Source organism: Kogia breviceps, chromosome 20, assembly GCF_026419965.1.
Source record: "Kogia breviceps isolate mKogBre1 chromosome 20, mKogBre1 haplotype 1, whole genome shotgun sequence".
Taxonomy (NCBI): domain Eukaryota; kingdom Metazoa; phylum Chordata; class Mammalia; order Artiodactyla; family Physeteridae; genus Kogia; species Kogia breviceps.
The window spans coordinates 30,035,899-30,056,488 of NC_081329.1; the positions used below are offsets into that span (position 1 = coordinate 30,035,899).

At 38.7% G+C, this 20,590-nt stretch overlaps 1 protein-coding gene across 2 annotated transcripts; it reads left to right on the forward strand.

Moving 5' to 3' along the window:
• The first annotated feature begins 799 nt into the window (after nucleotides 1-799).
• Nucleotides 800-20,136, forward strand: POLB (DNA polymerase beta). 2 transcript variants are annotated; one of them, XM_059049138.2, is made up of 14 exons: nucleotides 800-1,042; nucleotides 1,367-1,424; nucleotides 3,735-3,801; nucleotides 5,063-5,137; nucleotides 5,746-5,804; nucleotides 7,240-7,289; nucleotides 9,172-9,223; nucleotides 10,808-10,862; nucleotides 10,960-11,032; nucleotides 12,173-12,243; nucleotides 12,839-12,925; nucleotides 18,228-18,292; nucleotides 18,760-18,899; nucleotides 19,904-20,136. In XM_059049138.2, the coding sequence occupies exons 1-14, from the start codon at nucleotides 982-984 to the stop codon at nucleotides 19,996-19,998; spliced, it is 1,008 nt and encodes a 335-aa protein (XP_058905121.1). In that variant the 5' UTR covers nucleotides 800-981; the 3' UTR covers nucleotides 19,999-20,136. The 2 variants fall into 2 exon arrangements, with proteins under 2 accessions (XP_058905121.1, XP_066878565.1); XM_067022464.1 differs by lacking the exon at nucleotides 18,228-18,292 and having other exon boundaries at nucleotides 831-1,042; nucleotides 12,894-12,925.
• The last annotated feature ends 454 nt before the right edge of the window (nucleotides 20,137-20,590 follow it).

Consider the following 20,590-nt stretch of genomic DNA (forward strand, 5'->3'; position numbering starts at 1 on the left):
GTTACTTTTCTTCTTTTATATATTTCTTAGATTTTTCTACAGCAACCATGTATCATTTTATTAAGCTTTTATTTATACACAAAGCAATTGCCTGGAATTGGCAGTCGAGTATGAACCCCAGGAGTTACTCTTGTAAATAAAATATTGCTGATGTCACATGTCCATTTCTTAAGCAGAACTGTAAATTTCTCAGATATAGGTCATCATGTTGTAATGACAGTTGCATTGCTCATTATCTAGGTTAAGGGCTTCTTAGTGGTTTTTTCACTTTGGCCCCTGCCGCAAAAGGAGGGGAATAAAACATAAAATATCTTTTGACACTGGTTGGCATATCTGCTAAAAAGTTTAGTATGGGAGGCATTCTTGTGATCGGCAGATTTCATTCCAGGCTCCTGCCGCAGCCTTACAGGACTCCTCTGCAGCGTGGACTGCATTGCGGTCTATGTACTTTACTCGCACCCCATCATCTTACGTACCCCACCATCTCAAGTTTTGACTTCAGAGTCAAAACCAGACTTCCCTTCTAGGGAGAGGACTGCAGAAAACGTTATGCCTGGGAAGACAGGTACAACGCCTTAGGTTAGGAGTCCAGGTCTTCCCACAGGAACCCCACTGGGCTGTAATCCTGAGGCTCCCTTTTCCCGTCCGCCAAATCTAAGCTCGGGTCCAACGTCCTCCTCCCGGTCCTGCGCGCTCCAGGCTTCTTTTCCTCGCTTGCCGTTGAGGCCCCGCCCCGGCCCCGGCCCGGCCCCGCCCCTTGCCCCTGGGTCCCGGCCCCGCCCCGCCCCGAGCGCGTGACGTCACTCACGCGCCGCGCACCGCCCTCCCCCAGTCAGAAGCCCTCATTGTTCAGCCGGTCGCGCTGGTTTCGTCGCGTTGGGCTGGTCCTGCGTCCTCTCCAGGTCCCAGCCCCTCCCGAAAGCTGGGCGAGGGGACCATCCCTGGCTGTGAGCTCTCTGCGGTCCTCGGGTGCAGGCCACCATGAGCAAACGGAAGGCGCCGCAGGAGACGCTCAACGGGGGCATCACCGACATGCTCACAGGTTAGCCCGGCCCGGCGCCGCTGCCTTTCTCTTCTCCTCCCTCCCCGCTGCTTTCCCTTCCTTCTCTCACGTCCCGACAGCCCAAGGATGGGGTCGGCCCTTAGCAGCCCGGAGTCTTCCGTGCGGATCTTCCTCCGGCGCCGGTGGCAGATTGTCAGTCCTGCTGGGGACCCTTGAGTCACGCTTTGGCTGCCCTTGGACTGGCCGGTGTACGAGCGAGGCTCCCTGTCCCTTAAGAGGTCGTTACGCCCCCTTCCAGGAAACTCTGTTCTCGTTTGTGTACTCGTGGTTCTTGTTCACCCGAGCCTCTTGTTGCCTTTTCAGAACTCGCAAACTTTGAGAAGAACGTGAACCAGGCCATCCACAAGTACAATGCCTACAGGTGGGACGGGGCGGCATTGTCTGTTAGCATGCGTTCTCGGATGTGTGGCAATTAACAGGGCTGAGCGTCCAGTGGATATTAGGACCGTCTGTAGGAGGAGAAGAAAAGCAAGAACTGAGGGTATTGACTCTGGTGGCACTTTACTACGATATTTCTGGGAGAATTTGGGCAGAGTTCTGTAGGATCAGTTTTAACTAGTTGCCAATTCTGATTGAAAATAGGCTAATACATATTTTTCCCATCATCGAACGTGAATTACTGAAAATGCAGTTTGATTTTGAGTCATAATGAAAGATAGTGGGTGAGGTCTGTGCTGTGAAACAGATGTGGTTCAGGGGAATCTTTACATATGGTTGGTGTGTGGCTGATCTGTCACGTTTCGAATCTCATCCTTGTCCATTTCACCAGGGCCGTTATCCTAGCCGTTAATGCCATATCCGCCTGCTTCCGCCCCTTTAATCTGTAAACATGGCCAAGTCCCTCAGCTCTTAAGAGCAAAAACAAAGCAGTCTTCTTCACCTCCCTCTGCTCTCTAGCTAGCACCTTTCTCTTTCCTCCACTTTACAGTTAACCTTGAATAATCTGTATTCCTTGCCTGGATTTCCTCATCCCCAGTCATTCTTTATCTCACTGCAGTGTAATTTCCATCCTGCCATTCCTCTGAAAAGGCTCTCACCCGTATCTCACCTTATTGGACTCTCAGTGGCATTTATCTTGACTTCCACGATGGTACAATCTTCTGTTCTTTCTCCTCTTCTATCTTACCTTTTGATGTTGGTAGTTCCCAGAGGTCTGCCCTTAGCCCTCTTTTCTCACTTTTATACTTTCCTTGGCAATCTTACCATTCTTGGCTTTGAATACCAGTCAGTGACTCCAGATCTGTATTCACTGGGCTTTTCTCCAGATTTTCAAGCCCATGTTACCTTTGTCTCTACCCTTTCGAAACTAAACTCAACTCCCATCTTTCCTTCTCACTCACCATAACTAAAAACTGATTACACTCCCTTTCTTTGCCTCCTGTGAATTCCTCTGTAAAATATTTGTACTGTTGTCCACACATTTGATGATCTCAAAATCAGAGAGAGTTTTAACCCCGTATTCTACTTGAGTCTCAGGAGGCTTCAGAGAGGAGGTGTTTAATCTTCAAGGAGCCCATCAGGAGATAAGGGAGAGGAGGAACAATCTAAAGAAAAGAAACAAAATGAGCCAAGGCACTGAGACATGAAGGGGTATTGCATTTTCTAGGAAGTCAGTAATTCAGTTTGCATAAGGGGTATGGTCTGAGTGGGCAATAAGTCTGGAAAAAGCAGATGATGCCCTACTACCCCTGCAGGCTCCTCTCCACCCCCCAGTCCCCATATACATTTCTCTTGATGTGACCAAAGTATTCTCTTGAATTAAATATTTCCTCTTTACCTTGATAAAACCCCAAAGCATCTGCATACAAAAGGCCTTTCCTGATTTAATTCTTCTTCCCTTTCAGGCTTTGTGCCATAGTGCCAATTATGTGGAACTGCTTGTCTTTGCTGAAACAATTTCCTCCACAAATTGCCCTCAACCTACCTTTCCAGACTCATCATCAGTAACATGCTAATACAGAAGTCGAAATCCAAATCTGAAGGTTATATGTGCTAGAACAGAGTGAAAAACTAAGGCTTCAAAGACTATCCAAAAACTACATTTAGCATTGAAATTATAGACAGGATACCATCAGTGAGCTCCCAGGGTGGACCCAATCTGTCACCAGACTACTGAGCTAGGTATGTGTGGAGATGGCAAGGATACAGGTCACTGCTTTATGTGGAACCGAAATGAGGGCAATTGAAAAAAAAGAAGTGGTACAAGGACGTAGGGGAATACAGTTTTAAGTCATGAATTTAAAAATAACCATCCATAAGCCAGTTTGGTATGTAGTAGTTTGAATACTTCTCGGTGGCACATTTTTTATGAAAAGAGAGTTATGAACAATTTCTAAAAACTAGCTATTAAAAAAAAAGGCTCAATGATATTTTCCACTTAATCCCAGAAAGGAAAGGCTACTGGTTTCCTGAATCTCCCTAGTTTTACATGTACGGTTAAAACTGTGTTATTCTCAAATGTGAGGGTTTTCAGGATACTTTTACAAGTTAGAGATGCAGGTGGTCTGTCAGCTCGTTGAGTTTTAAATTTTTACACGGATGTGGAAAATAAGTTATCTTGGTGAAAGGTTACGCTGTGTATTTGTTTGTATGTATATTCCAGTTTAAGAAAAACTAATACTTTGCTGGCTTTCTAATTGGCTTTCCTTTTTCTGGTTCTTCTTACTTGTAGAAAAGCAGCATCTGTGATAGCAAAGTACCCACACAAAATAAAGAGTGGGGCAGAAGCTAAGAAACTGGTAAGTTTAGGGAGCAAGTTGGTCGAAGCGCTCACACATGCACCCATCTGATGGGCTCCCACAAAATGAAATTTGCCTCCGAAGCTGCCTTGACCCACGGGCAGATTTCACTGCCTTCTTGGAATAATATTAATGCTATTTCAAGCATACTTTTTCAAGCTTGGAGTGTTTTTATTGGGGGAGGGGGTGGATTTAAGAATTTTTTTTAACATACGTAATTACAATTTTCTTTCTCTACTTTGCCGTATATATACGTGTGTACTCATTCTAACACTGAATTTCAGCTTGAGTGTTAGTCTGCAAGGAGAGTGTGGTAACAGAGTGGTACTAGCATGTCTGCTGTCCCTTCTGATCCCCAGGTAGAGGACCTGATGTGAGTTACTGTTCCCAAGGAGATCTTACCCACTAACAAGCGCATGGTTAAGCCCCTCTGCATATTATGGCATTTAGCCCTGTTCTCTGTAATTTCCACGGAGCCCTGTATGCTAATAGTGTCACTCTAGCGTGGGACCTGGCATTCTGTTCTAACGCATCCCTCATTGTGATGCAGGTGTATGTAAAAGCTTGAGAACTTCTGTTCTAGAGGAAGTCCACGACAGCATTGTTATAATTTCAAAAATTGGAAAACATCTAAATGTTCTCCTGTAGGGTATTTTTAAAGTAAATTACGATACATTCATACAGTGATACGCTATGCGGGCATTAAAGATGTTGTACTTGATTTATCGATATAGAAATTTGTTCATGATGCATTTTTAAGTTAAAGCACTTTACAAAGCAGTATGATTCTATGTTTGTAAGAAAAAAGTAGGCGTATATATAGACACACACACACACACACATACACGCATGTAACTTTGCATATATATATATGAGCAAAAAAGAAGTCAGTATATAGCAGACGTCAAGTGGCAGGGTTACAGGTTATTTTAATTTTCAGGGTGATGAAATTAACAAGTGATTCTAATATTTTCTTTATGCAACTTTATATTTTCTAATTTTTCTACAACAAAAGTGAATTTTGAAAAAGCAAAAGGTCATTTAGAATTGTCTTATTAGTGCTCCTCTTTTGCCAGTCATTTAAACATTTTGGCTTTGGGAGAATATATTTTTACCGGTGCTCAATTTTCTGTGTCCTTTGCTTGAAAACCGGTCATGTGATGATCATTGTTTTTTTCATTTCTCATTTTTTCCTTTATCTTTTAGTGATTTGGTAAGCATAATATTTATGTGACTTTTATATTTTTTATTTTCTATGTAGCCTGGAGTAGGAACAAAAATTGCTGAAAAGATTGATGAGTTTTTAGCTACTGGAAAACTGCGTAAACTGGAAAAGGTAAAATGCTAACTTATTTGTTTGCTTATGGTGTCTGCCTTTATGGCAGCTATCATGTAGCACCATTGCAGGGTGGGTGATGTCATCCATCCTCTGTTAGATTCAGTGAGAAAAGGAAGGAGCAGTTTATGGCTTTGTAAGTGTCCTATATTTTAAATTTTGAATATTGTTCTTATAAACTGTTCACTTATTTTATGTTGCATTTAAGAGACTATTAGCATCTGTGATAGAATTACATCTTTATTTTCAGTACCATTTAGAAGGGAGGTTATAAACTTTGACTAAATGATTGTTATCTTTTAGAATTTCTCTGCTTAAACTCTCGCAAGCATTTTTATGGTTTTATTTCACCCTGATGATAGTCGTTGTATCACTTCTGGTCTTTTTATGAATAAGCCTTTTAAAAGTATTGGATAAATTAGAGAAGAGCCATCTTCATTTGCTTTCTTACTCATCTGTAACCACTGGGGTTTTACATGAATCCTTCTGCATGGCAGTGTAAATGGCTCTTCAAGTCTCTTAGCAGCCTAGTGTATTTCTAGTAAGATCATTTGAGTCCTCAAAGCATTCCTAAATCATTGTTAGACTTTATTTTTTTTTCCTTAAAGATTCGGCAGGATGATACGAGTTCATCCATCAATTTCCTGACTCGAGTTAGTGGCATTGGGTAAGAATTATTTTTTAAGCAGACACAGTAGTAGCATTGTTTAATGTTTTTATGTCAGCCAAACGAAAGTACATGCTGTTTCTCTTCAAAGCCTGTACCTTTCCACCTCTGCGCCTTTGCCCATGCAGTTCACTCACCCATATTTTTACACGTCTCAGGCTGGTTCTTCAGAGGCTGCCGCGACTTGAAGAGCCCCATTCAAGGCACATGAATCCGGTTTGAGTCCCCAGCCTGAGATCGTCTCTCCTTCCTCTAAGCTCCATTAGCACTTGCTCTGTGGACTTATTATGACTCCCTCCAAATTGTGGCTCTTTTGCCTCTCTGAGCGTGGTATTTATCTTAAACATTTAAGCTTTTTCTGTAGTACCTGGCATATGTGCTTGGAACAAGCACTCAGGTGTTTCCTAGTGAAGGCATCTCTATCTTAAATTTGACCTAGCAGAGGCTTCTTTGACACTGGAGAGAGTAAAGGTTAACACTGAAAGATTAGGGCTGCAGTGCTTTACTTAACTCTCATCTTGATGGAATGAGGCCATTCTTTTAGGTATATGATGATTGTTTCTTAATGGCAACCATTTGATGAATGTTATTTTAAAATATATTAAATTCCTAAACCTCGTATACTGAAAAGGAGCATGACTCCTTGGGGACCCAAGACAATTATAAAATGTTAATATTTGTTGTAGAGAGCATCTGTTACATTATTCTTATTTTCCAGTCAAGGAAACTGAATGCAGAAAAGTGAGATAGCTGCGGCAGGGCCAGAATCAGAAGCTAGGTCTCCCGGCTCCCAGTTCAGATCTATTATTTCTATGCCACGTTGCCTTCCTGATATGGATATCAGTTTCTGTACTACACAGTTTCTGTACCAAGGCTCTTTGTCATTAAAATCTCAGCTTAAATGTCATCCGAGAGGCCTTCCCTCACCACCCAATCTAAAGAAGACCCAGCCACTCTGGCATATTACCCTATTTTAATTCATCTACCAGATATTTTTCTTTGTTTATATATCTGTTTATTTTCTCTCTCTAACCACTGGAATCTAAACAGATAAGACCAGGGCCCTTATTTGTCTTATTCCTGCTATATTTTCAGCACCTAGAAGAATATTTGACACACAATAGGCCCTCATTAAATCTCATCTGAATGAGTGGTTTTCAAGTGCCTGTATGTCTGGTGTATGAATAATGTACATGGGCATTATGCCACCTAGCTGCTTGGGTGTCTTTTTCCTATCTAAATTTATGACTGTCTTCCTAGATTAAGGCTTCAATAATTTGAACATTTATCAAAGTAACCACACAGTAGTTTAGCAGGTGTTGTTTTTAGCTCAACAGTAGCTTTTATGTTTGACAAGAGGAGACATAACTGGTTATTGGTTACAAGGATCCTGAGTTTCACTTGATACTGAGATAATGCTTTTCTTTCTTTGTAGTCCATCTGCTGCAAGGAAGTTTGTAGATGAAGGAATTAAGACATTAGAAGGTGAGTCGGTACAGTAGGTCACTAATTTCAGGTCAGATATAGTCCTGAAGGGGCCATGCTCTAACAAACTGGAATTTGAAAAAAACCTTTCTCAATTAGTAGAAATGAATGGTAAGATTTTCTTTTTAACTCTGCAGTAGAGAACAGATATAAAGTATAGTTTACATTCCCATTTTAAACACGTTTTGGTCTATAATTTAGAAAAAAAAAATCAAGAAGAACAAGAAGTGGCTTCTTGGTTTAAAGGCAGTGATTCATTTGTAGATTTTTAGACGATTTTTAAATTGCTTTTGTTTCTTTAATAAAATTCTATACCGTAAAGTCCTATACATTCAGCCTAAAAGCCAAGTTATGTATATTGAGAAAAATTCTGTTAAGAGGCTTGCAATGCTTATTGAAGGGATTTTTGCTTTCAAAGAAGTGATAAAAATAAAAGTCAAGTAATTATAAAACATTTTCCTTAAACCTAATATAGCAATCTTTTAAATATAATTTATCTCTTCATGCTTTCAAGGGTGTATACTATATGGATTCATTACAGCACATCTGTGGCACTTAGGGATTAATATTTGTGGGCTCAACTATTTATAAGCAACCCAGATGGTCAGGTGGACAGATTTTGGAGACTGACCTGGGTTTGAATCCAGTCTCCACCCCTTTATTAAAATAGATGACTGTGATACTTCAGTCTCTCAGCTACAAAACGGTATCGTAATATCTCTCTCATGTGATTTAATGCAATAATGTATGTAAAAGACTTAGCAGAGTGCTTGGTACCTAGTAATTACTTAAAAATAGTAACTGACTCTTAAAAGGCATGATTAATTAGTAATATTATTAACTTAAGAATTTGTGTGAATCACATAGCCAGAGAATGAATTGTTCTATATATGCATCTCAGAGAGGGTTTGTGCTTTTCTGCTTGTGGCATATATATATTTACCTGAGTGAAATATTGGTTAAAGAGGTCAAGAGTTTGTTTCTCAAAGGTATTCCGTTGCATCCCTTGCGAGTGTCCAGGATCTACTGTGGTGGTTTTACATTATTTCACCGTTCACAGATATGTAATGTAATAGCTGTAGATATCCTGCTCTCCGTATATAACAAACTCAATATTTCTGTGGCATTTTCGGTCGTATACCTTAATGTTTTCTGTGTGCACCCAATTATGAGAAATATTACGTGCTTATTTTTAATAATAAAGGTGCTTATTTTTCTCCATTTTATGTCTCCAGCGAGAATTTATGTTTGTGAATATAAGGGTGACCATAGGAATTGCTTTTGAAGCATAATCTTGCAGTTTCTTTAACAAGGCTCACTCCTGTGCCTGTACCCACTAAAGGACCACCCAGATGGAACTCGGTCACTTTCAATTTAAGATATTACAGTTTTCTTGATTAAAAAAATGATAATACTACCTGTCCTTTCAATGAGATTTTTAGCATAATGCCTGCACAAATCAGTACTCAATAAATATTAATACAGTGAAGGAGTGAATGAACAAATGCACAGTACGAATGAACTTCTCCTGCTGCTATTAACCGTAAATTAAGCAATATAGCTTCTTAGAAGGCTGCTTTTTGCTATACTCAGTGAAGTTTGGTATGATCCTGGTATGTTTTATCTACTGTTCTATGTAACTATAATTGAAATTTTGATTCAGTAAATAAAAATGATTATGCAGTCACTGTTGGGTTCTACTATTGACTTGAAGAATCACTTTTATCTAGTTCTCAATATCTGAAAGTTTTTTTCATTTTCTTTTCAAAGTCATTTCAGTGTGTTTTCCAGGTAGTTCTTTGAAAAAAAGGATCACTGAAATTAGCATTTTTTTCCAAAAATATTTAAATCAGTATCTCAACTTTATTTATCTTCTATACAGATCTCAGAAAAAATGAAGATAAATTGAACCATCATCAGCGAATTGGGCTAAAGTAAGATAGCAAATTTTCTTTTGACACTTGAAATGTAAAAGTAAAAATTTTTATAGCCATTCTTCCGTACACCATAGGTCTTCAGACTTAGCTAAACACAGCCATTTTACTATTCAGAAATGCTAAGATTTGTTGCAGACTCCTGTAGAGAATAAGCCTGTATTCACACGTGTTTTTTTTACTGCCTTCTAGTTTGTTTGCTTATTTTGAGTATATCCCACATTCCCTTGACTTTAGCTGGGAACTTCCCCTTAAGATACATAGAACCGAGGGCCTCAGTCGGTCAGGGTGTTTATCTCACGCTTACATTGTAGAAAGCACTGCCTCTGAGGTTAGGATATAAACAGGTTCAGTGTAGCTCTTAAGAAGTTTAGAGTCTACCTGAGAAGACGGGACATGACCATGAAACACTAAATTTTTTAAAAAAAGGAAAAGGAAGAAAACCCAGACACCTAAATACCAGAATAGGAATAACCAGTAGATGTGTCGTCTGTCAGCATGGGTAATTACTTTGTCAAGTGCAAGATACAGACCCCTCCCTTCTGACTGATTATTTACAGCACGTAGTGTGCATGCATAAGCACGTATCTCCTCTGGTCTTAGGTTGTCCTGTTGGCCATTCAGTCCTAATAACCTTCTGAACGTCCCTGCTGATGCCTTACCACAATATTTTACAACTTACACTGCCTTTCCACGACTCTGAACCAGTGAAAGGTCAGGGTGGTGTAGTTCTCACTGCCCTTGCATTTACACAGTAAATGGAGATCTTCTGAAGAACTTGCTTGTTGTGAGAATTGGTTTTGAACAGGCACTCTATCATTCTTAGATGTTATTTAATGCTAAGACAGTATTTTTAATAGCCTTATTGAAATATCATTTCATACACCATGTAATTCACCCACTTAAAAGTGTGCAATTCAGTGGTTTATTATATTCACAGAGTTGGGCAACCGTGACTGTAGTCAATTTTAGAACATTTTTGTTATCCCCCAAAAAGCCCAAACCCGTTAGCCATCACTCCTCATTTCTTCCCAACCGCCCTTCCCTCCCTCAGCCCCTGGCAACTGCTATATTCTACTTTCTGTCTCTATAGATTTGTCTTTTCTGGATATTTCTTGCAAATGAAGTCATAATATATGGGCTTTTGGGGCTGACTTTTTTCACGTAGCATAATGTTGTCTCGGTTCATCCATATTGTAGGATGATATTTTAAAATACAAGTATTTTTCAGGATTTAAGAGCAATAAACTGTAATCCCTGGATTTGCCAGTAGGGAGCAATCTAACTTGGAACCGTATTAACTTAAATATGTTTATTTACTCTTGGTATGTGAATGAGAAGTTTATTTAAAATAAGTTCGGATGGAGTATCTGGAATATCACAAAGCATGACACTTAAGGATTTTGATCCAAGTTAAGGAATAAACCTCTCCCCACCCCCCCAATTTTACTCTTGTCGTAATGAATTCTAGTCTTGATTTTTGAAAGATCTGCTTGTATAAGGACACTTGATGAGGTAGGCAGTTTAATTTCTAGGATTCAAATTTCACAGAAAATCTTTTGTCTACTTACTCTGTCTTTATAGATATTTTGAGGACTTTGAGAAAAGAATTCCTCGTCAAGAGATGTTACAAATGCAAGTAAGAGTGTGCTGAATTGTATTCTTTGATTAGAATTGAGAATGTCAATTGGTGAAAAGCCATTTTTAGAATACTGACTTAATTTTTCTTCTATTAGGATATTGTACTAAGTGAAGTTGAAAAAGTGGATTCTGAATACATTGCTACAGTGTGTGGCAGTTTCAGAAGAGGTAACATACTTCCTAAGCTTAGGTTATTCTTGCCGTGATGTTAAAATTGCCGAACGTATATGAAAACCATGGATTAAAAAGGTGTAATTTATGCTACTTTATAGATTTACTAAGATCTAGTAGTAGTAGCTAAATTTGTTTATAAACGGGAATATAAATTAGGAAATTCATCCAGATTTTATTATAGGATGGGTTTGTTTGATGACTAGTTCTAATAAAATGATTATAAAATAATTCTAGGTATATTAAATGCTAATAGTGGTTATCTGGCTAGATGCTAGTGGAGCCGTGTGTAGTTTTTGTGTTCGTTGTTTTACTTTACTTAATTTTCTAAGTTTTCTCTAATGGATCTAAGTTTAATGTCTCAGAGACATCAGCTCAGAACCAGTTCTCAAAACAACCAGGTTCTTCAGAAGATCTTGATTTACTATGTGAACGTGAACCAAAGTGAGAACCACACAATCCTGGTCTCTTACTGGCTCAAAATTTTGGAAGGGTAACCTAAATTTTAAAATATTATCTGAAAAAATTGAAATAGAACTTTATTTAAAACCTTGAAATAGATGTCTGACCGAATCTCTGGCCACCTCTGGAGTTTTGCTTAGGAAGTGGTAAGAGGCTATCAGAAATTCTCTGGGTAGCTGCTCTAAGAATCTAGCATTCTTATCTATGATGCCATAATAGTAATTGTTACCAATACTCATTAAGTGAATTCATTCAGAAAAAGTGAAATGAATTTTCTGATTAACCTTTGCAGAGTTAGAGCATATTGTTTAATTTGAGATTTTTAAATATTTAGTGTCCATAGATATATTTTAAAGGTACATTTAAATGTTATTTTTAGTCATTATTGAGTAGTTACTCAGGTACATTTTTAATAATATTTAACCAATTGTATGCAACATATATCTAACATCAATTACTGTTGTTATCCCAGATTCTGCTGTTTACATCAATATACCTGAATAGTTGGACAGAAAATTGAACTCTTTTAACTAATTCTGAATATGAAGCACAGTGAAATAGAAAGTTAGGCTGTAAGAAGTAAGACTCTTCTATGTGTGTCATCACCTTGGTTCTGTGTTTGCCTAATTGATAAATTTACAAGGAGAATTCCATACATACTTTTTGCTGTCATAGGTGCAGAGTCCAGTGGCGACATGGATGTTCTTCTGACCCATCCAAGCTTTACCTCTGAGTCAACCAAACAGGTACCTCAGAATTTATAAGCAAATGTGATTGGTCTTACACAGCAGTGAATATCATTTTCTGAATGATAGTTGGATATTTTCAGAATGAGTTTTTGTCTTAATCTTTCTGAGAGTCAGTTGAAGTGTTTTGTACTGACTGAATTCTTTGAGAGGCAAAGTAAGTTGTTGGAAGGGATACGCATTGTTTGTCCACAAAGAATTGGCAGGACAGTCTAACATTTGAAAGAGATGAAATTTAGTAAGATACTTCCAGAATTATTTATTTGTCTATCAAGAAACTTAAGCTCTGTTAGAAGACCCATGAAGGCAAAATGCTTTTGATTTTGGAATATATACCTTTTAAAGATGAAGCAGGTAACTTTTTGTTTAATGAAACAGATAAAGACAAATGATGTCTATTTAGTGGTCTCATGATATTGGTGAAAAGTGGTGGTTTCCTTTGATAAGATGAATTTTCTGTTAGAAGAAAAAGTACGCAGAACATAGGAAAACTAGGCATTTCTGCATAGAGCATCAGAAAACTCATTTTAAAAATGCTCTCTTGCTGTAACAGAGTAATTGCTTTTTTTCTTATTCCCTAATTATGATTCTATAGCCAAAGTTGTTACATCGTGTTGTGGAGCAGTTACAAAAGGTCCATTTTATTTCAGACACTCTGTCAAAAGGGGAAACAAAGTTCATGGTAAGTACTCGCTTGAGTTAACACATTTAAAAAAAACTGTGGAGACTGTCCAGTAACCATTCTGAGTGTGACCTCACTGTAGCTTAGTGTCACGGTCAGTCAGTAGGACATCCTAGACCTTCGAGGAGATATATTCTCTAATTTGAGAATATTTTAGTAAAGAGGTTTTTTTTATTGTTTGTTTGTTTGTTTTAAAATTTATTTGGTTGCGTCAGGTCTTAGTTGCTGCAGGTGGGCTCCTTAGTTGCAGCTCAAGGGCTCCTTAGTTGTGGCATGCGAACTCTTTGTTGCAGCATGCATGTGGGATCTAGTTCCCGGACCAGGGATCGAACCCTGCATTGGGAGCGTGGAGTCTTAACCACTGTGCCATTAGGGAAGTCCCAGTAAAGAGTTTTGTTCTAAATTCCCCACTTGCAAATAATCTGTGCCATTGGAATAGGTAATTATGCATAATCTGCTATTTTAAAAATATCCGTAATGACTTTAATACATTATATTTTTTCCCTAAAATGGCAAATACTCCTTGACTCAGAATATATTAATAAGTGAGGTTAGAATTGTCTGAAGAGTATTAATCTATTACAAGACCAAAGAAAGAAGGCATCAGGGTACGTGATAGAATGTCCAGGGGAAGAACCATGCTGTGTGAAATGATAAGTACGGGGCTCGTAGAGGGGGCACCTGTGGAGTCATCCCAGTGAAACCCATTGTGATGGACCGTCAAAGTCCTGTGTTCTTCCTAGGGGATTAAGACTTGAGGATTCAAGACAAATAGCAAATGGATTAAAAACACTAATAAATGGTCCTGTATAAAAACCGAAGGCAAACAGAAATCTAGGGCTAATGTAATAAAGGCTCACGTTTATCTGCTGCTCACTTAAATACAGTATTTGGGTGCTCTTTTCTCCATGCCCCCCTTCTCCTAAGTCATGTGACTGAAAGGAAAGAGACTATGCTTTTGGAGCATGGACATGCTAAAATTAGCAAGAGTCTCACTGTGTAGATTTGACAGTCTTAGCCAAAAGTAGAAGAAGATGGTTGAGATAGGTAATTGAATTACCATGTCATTCAGAAAATGGACCGGTGGTTGCCAGGGCATGGGCGGGGCAGCCGGGAGACGGGGAGTGAGTGTTTATGGGGACAGAATGTCAGTTGGGGAAGATGAAAAAGTTGTGGAGACGGATGGTGGTGATGGTTGTACAACAACGTGAAAGTACTTAATGCCCCTGCACTGCACACTTAAAAAGGGTTAAAGTGGTATATTTTAGGTTATGTGTATTTAACCATATACGCAAAAAACATGTCATTTGATTCAGCGTGGTGATTTTAATGGGCGATGAAAGTATATTGCCTAAGTTGTCACACTTTATCAATATTTTCAAAAGAACTTTGGGAAAGGTAAAAATAAAAATTCTAGTCAGTTTTGGGGAATTACATTTATGATCTGTTCTCCCTAGTCTGTCAGGTTTTGAGCGCTTACTCTATGCCCAAAAATATATGCACACGTGAGATATCAATAAAAATAGGATTCATATATGCCATATGAACATCCTTTTAAATTTAGATTGACTTTAAATCACTCAGAGTGAAGGTGCATAAACCTTACATTTAAAGAACATTCAATAAGATAAAATTCTAAAAATCATGTGCTAGACAAGTTGGGTTGTTTTTTTTTAAATAGTAGGAAAGTGTCCTCGTATGCCACTGGGGGCCCCTTCTGGCCTGACTCTCTTCCTTCGATGGTCATCTCTGTGAAAGCTCTGGACTCTCTCCTGGGGAAATGCAGCAGCTGTTTTCAGAGTTAGCCACCAGGAAGGTGTTTACGCAATAAAAAAGCAGAAGCATTTTTTTACAGTCTGAACAGTATTCTTCTGTGCCCAAAGAGATCCAGAGGAAAGACCTACAGAGGCTGTAGTAATCCAGCTAGCAAGAATACAAGAAAAAATGACAAGCTGGTGGGCTGGGTGTAACCTGCAAAGGAAGGTGGGTAGCCAAGTATATGAACGTAAAGAGTTGCTGACATAGTGGAATTGGGTTATCCTAGTAGCGGCTCAAAGAAGAGAAGTCCTTTGTCTCGGAAGATCAGAGGCAGCCAAATCCCAGTGATGCTGCAGAGTCGGCCGGTTCAGACCTCACCGTCCATGTGGTGTGTGAAAGACGAGGACCACTCACCCATCCTAGGATACGGGCTGGAGTTGTGGAAATCTTGGCTCTATCTTGCCTTCCGTTCTCTCGGTCATACCTGGCAGCACGTGTACAGGTATTGCCAGAAAGGGAATCCTCCAAACCTATTTCCAGAAGAAAACAGGTTAAAAAATAAGAATGCAGGCTTTTTGTTTGTTTTTAAAGTATAGAAGACTTAGACCACAATAAGAGACTAAGGCCTTTATCTTGTGACATAGGAATCCATCTTAGTGGATGGTCTGTGTATAAAGTTTGTAGACTGTACATGTAGTTCATGTATTTACTGAAGCTTAGAAAATGCCATGTTTGAGCCCGCTGTTTTGCCATTTATAATTAGTATTTGTTAGGATGAGAAGCACTCCAGGTCAGCTCTCAAATCATTTTATTTTGGAGGCAATAAGAAGTGATTTGTATCTTGTTGCAAAGACGGTGGGTGTTGGTACGTTGCATCGTAGGAAAGTAGATTTGGATACGGAGGCTTTAAGATCTTTTGGCTCCATTACCAATTTGTTGTGTGGCATTGACAAGTTGCTTTACGTCTCTAAGGCCTTAATTTTCTTGTTTACAAAATGATATCCTTGCCCTCTGTCAAAGGACTGTTATGCAGATCAGTTTAAGTAATATATGTGGAAACATTGAACGGTTTGTACAAATATCTTTTGAAGATACTGAATCTTCAAAGAGTTGTGCAGTTATACTAGTATAATACATAATAATAATGTAAAAAATAATATGTTTCTATTTGGAAATAGATCAGTTGGAAGAAGGTAGTAACCTGGAAAGAATTAAATTGGGGAACAGAAAAAGGGATAGAAAGAGAGAAGATGGTGCTATGAAAGAACAAAGTGGGGAGATTGAGTGTCAGTCTTCAGTCAATTCACCAAATACATACTTAGCATCTACTACATTCCAGGCCCTGCTCTAGGAGCATGGGATAGATCAGTGAATCTAAGTAGAACTTTTATTGGAGGGTATGGGAAGGCACTGCTACTTAACAATGAACATATTAAGTAGGTAAAACGTTAGGTTAAGATAATAAGTATTATTTTTTAAAGAGAAAGGGAGTGCAGGAGACGGTTTTAAAGAGTACAGCCTTATTGAGAAGACGAGACCTGGGGAAAGACTTGAAGTAAGGAAGTTAGGCAGGCAGGTCTCTGCGGGGAGAGAGAGGCAGGCGGGAGTCAGGGCAGTGACCCTGAGCACATGAACACGAGCAGAGATCGCCAAAGGAGTTACGATCTCTAGGTTTCTGAAAGGAAATCGGCTGCAAAATGAATTCAGCTTATGAAGTGGAATAAACTCTTCTCCATATCAGTCCACTTGATTTCAGAACATCTTGTTGCTATAAGCACTGACTAAATAGTTTTAAAGATACGGCCATCCGTGTGTTTTTAAAGTTATCCTCAAAACCTGAATTCTCTTAAACTAATAGTAATCAAAGCTTAGGAAAGCCAGGGTTATCCCAGATCTTCTTGTAAACTCAGGGTCTTTAGTTAATGGAGCTCTTCTTCCTGTGAATATAATAACATTTGGAAGAAAAACCAATTTCCTCTGCATTTAGATGCCTTTTTACTTTATATATGGTGAGTACCACTCAAATTTTAGCATTTTGTGCAGGTTTGACCTTGGAGGATGAGTTTCTGTGAAATATCTACAGCGAAGATTCACAGGACAAGAGATGATACCTTGGCTACACTGGGGAAATGAAAGAGGCTTTATTTCAGACAGTCAGCATGAAGCTACCTAACTGAAATGCCAAACAAAACGAATCCACTCAATCGAATAAAGAATTTACAGTAATACAGGGAGATTCTTTAACATTAGCACTTCAGAAAAAGTGCAGGAAATAAAATTAGCCTTGAGGAAAGGAACAAAGCCATTAGATGCAATCCTATTACTGATGTGACAGACAGAAAGATCATTGCCTGTGGGTTCAGACACCCAGATCTGCAAGGTAATGCCTCATGGTAATTCCATTTGAAGGTTGAGTTGGAACTTGTTAGTGCCAAAGAAGGTAGGTTTCATATTTGAAGATAAACAGGTTTCATTAATCTCTCAGGAATAGGAGTTGCTAAAGAAAATATCCATTTTAGATTTTAGATTTTGATTTTTCTCTGTTGCTAAGTGAAAAGTGTGTCTTTTAGTGACGTGTGTACCAACTCGACTGCTCTTTAGGACCAGAAACCTGTCACTTGTGTGGTCTTCTTAGAATGTGGCATTTAGTAAAGGAGAAACTAACACACTATTGTAAAACAGTTATACTCAAATAAAGATGTTAAAAAAAAAAAAAAAGAAATCAGAACCTGAAAAAAAAAATAAATAAAATAAATTTTAAAAAAAAGAATGTGGCATTTGAAGCTTTAGGTTTGAAGTTTGGTGATGTTTGTATTTCTTTTTACATATTTATGCGTTGCCGCCCAGTCCATAAACTTTCCCCATTTTCCTGGAAAAGGAAAAGATAACAAAACAGACCTTGATAATTGTTGTTTAAAAACTGCAGAAGTATAATGAAAACTCACCTGTAGAGAAGGAAGAAAACGATCCTCTAATTTTCTTATCTTTTAAATTTTTCTTAATTTTCCTCTCTCTGTCTTTTCTAATTTCTGGGAGACTTCCTCAATTTCAACTTCTTCTACTTCTATCATATTTTAAATTTTGATTTAAATCTTTTCCTTGAGTTTTCTTTTTCTGTAGAATTCTGTCCTTGTTTCATGGATAAAAATCTGTGATCTGAGAATATTACCAGTAGCTTTTGTGTCTGTTTTCTTCTCCCTGAATAATCATTGTTTCTTCCAAGTTGCTTTTTTCTGTTTGTTTTGGTCTCCGTCTTTCACACTTTCCTTGATTAGCTTCTGGTTTAGAGTCACACAAAAGCCAGACCCTTATAACTGGAACCCTTGCCTGCTGTTTCATGTGGTTCTTTAGTTATCATGAAGCACAATAGGAAGGCAGGGGTAATATATAGTGCATAGAAAACCTACTAGGTTACAAGCGCTCAGCGGTTCTAAAACTGCCTCCATTTAAAGCAAAAATAACTTGACAGTTAACAATATTTGATTAGAATTAAGCCTTAAGTTTAAAAAAATCTTTAAACATTATTTTTAAATATACGTTTTAGGGTGTTTGCCAGCTTCCCAGTAAAAATGATGAAAAGGAGTATCCACACAGGAGAATTGATATCAGGTATTACTCACAATTTGTTGCTGACCTATTAACTTTTCCCTTCTTTTCCCCTTTTCCCCCTTCCTCTGTATGTCTTGGAATTTGCATAAAAGTGCCATATGTCCCTGCAACAGACAATGTTTAGCCTGAAAGTATGTAAAGAGTAATGACTGTCTACAGAATCTACTTTATTATCTCTAGGTTCACCATGGTGCCTTCTGCAGCTCAAAGCAGATCCTGCCTGGGGAGAGTTGGTTGCAACAAGTGATACTGCTTTGCATTTGTCCGCACCTCTTGCAGAGCGTAGTTTACTGAAACCTCAGCTAACTGCAAGGTTGAGGTCATTTGAATGGTCTACCTAATGATGGTGTCCTCTTCAGTTATTGGACCACACAGACTTGTTTTGTGCCTTAATGGTTTTAAGAGTCCTAGTTTTGCTAAGTTGGAAATACGTAGTAAAAGATTGGTGAATTGTTTATTATTTGTAGGTTGATACCCAAGGATCAGTATTACTGTGGTGTCCTCTATTTCACTGGGAGTGATATTTTCAATAAGAATATGAGAGCTCATGCCCTAGAAAAAGGCTTCACAATCAATGAGTACACAATCCGTCCCTTGGGAGTCACTGGTGAGTATTTTTGTCTGCATTAGAGATAATCCCAGTCATCTGGATATTTTGGTTTAGCAACTTTGGTTTTTCTAAAAAGCCTTCCGGTAACCGTGCAGGTTAATTGCAGTTTCTTTGGTATTGTTAGCCCCTCAGGCGACAAAAAAAGCTTTAATCCACAGGGGCTCCCAGGCCCTCAGTTGAAGGCCCATGATGACAAGATTCATTTATTTCCAGCTCGATTAGAATGGATTGAATTCTTTCTACTTCTGATGGTCAGTAAATAATCTTATTGATCTGAAGTGGTTTTATTTTCTTAAATGTATCTCCAAGACTTCCAGAGAACCCAGGTATTACTGCTGTTAGTGCCAGGCCAAACTTGGTAGCTTTGGCCCCAAGCTTTTAAAGTTTAAAGAGGAAGAATTGCTTAATCTCTGTTTTGTAGATCTTGTTAACATTTCACAGTATGCTATGTGATTTACTCTTCTCTTCTAGGAAGATGAAGATTTTGTCCCTTTGTCCTACAAGTGTTTTTCATCCCTGGTAGATGAGGGCTGTGCTTTTCACGTGTCAGTGTGTATACAATACAGACCACGTGAGAACCTCGCTAAATGCAGGTTTTAGTTCGCTGGGCTTCTGCATTGCCCGTAAGCTGCCAGCTGGGGCCAGTACTGCTAGTCCGGGGACCTTATTTTGAGTTGCAAAGGAACTCACTAGAGTATTGTCTCGAATACGGTGGAGATGCAGCAGACAGAAAAATCATGGATTAGGGCCACTTCAGATGGCCAGAGTTGGGATACTGAGGTTCTTTGTGTAGCTCTGGTAATATGTGTGGCCAAGCACAGACACAAGCTCATGGGGAAGGGGGAGGGCGGTCAATATCTTTTTTTTTTTTTTTTTTTTTTGAGTGGCTTGGGGACTATTTTCTTTTTCCTCTGAAAGTGAGTCCTGTGTAGCTCTCAGTCCTGAAAGCTCTAAACTCCAGAACTGGTTCAAGAGGAAGGGTCTGTTCTCCCTGCTTTCAGGAGTTGCTGGAGAGCCGCTGCCCGTGGATAGTGAGAAGGACATCTTTGACTACATCCAGTGGAACTACCGAGAACCCAAGGATCGAAGTGAATGAGGCCCATCCTCCCCGGCACAGCCCAATAGGTCTTAATTTATTTCTTAACCTTTGCTACGTAAGGGTCTGTGGTGTTTTTAAATAGTTGTTTCTTCATGCCGTAGCTTGCATTAGTCAATAAAACCTCTTGTACTATTATCAGATGATCTTGTGCTTATTTTATTAGCAAATGTGTTTAATTTATATATTCTGTTCACGATCACACTTTACTAAGGGTCAGTGGAGAGGATTAAGAGATGAGATGATAACAAATCTTAAATGGGAGTTTTTGTTTTCCCATTTTCTGCCCTTATGCTATCAACCACATTACCTCATTACCTTTCCTCCTATTTACTGATTGTAAATTAGTCATTGAGGCAAGCCTTTGGGAGAGGGTTCAATCTTTTTTAGAGACTTCTTTCTATGCTTGGCCCATATGCGATTTTGTAACATATACTTATAACCTAATTCTAAGAACAGGTGTGTGGTTTATCTCTTAAATGAAATCTGTAGCAGTTGATTGTAATCCATCAGAAAGAGCTTCCCTAATTAAAACCACTTTCAATATGTACCCATATGTATAAAATATGGTCTCTTAAACTTCGAACAGAGA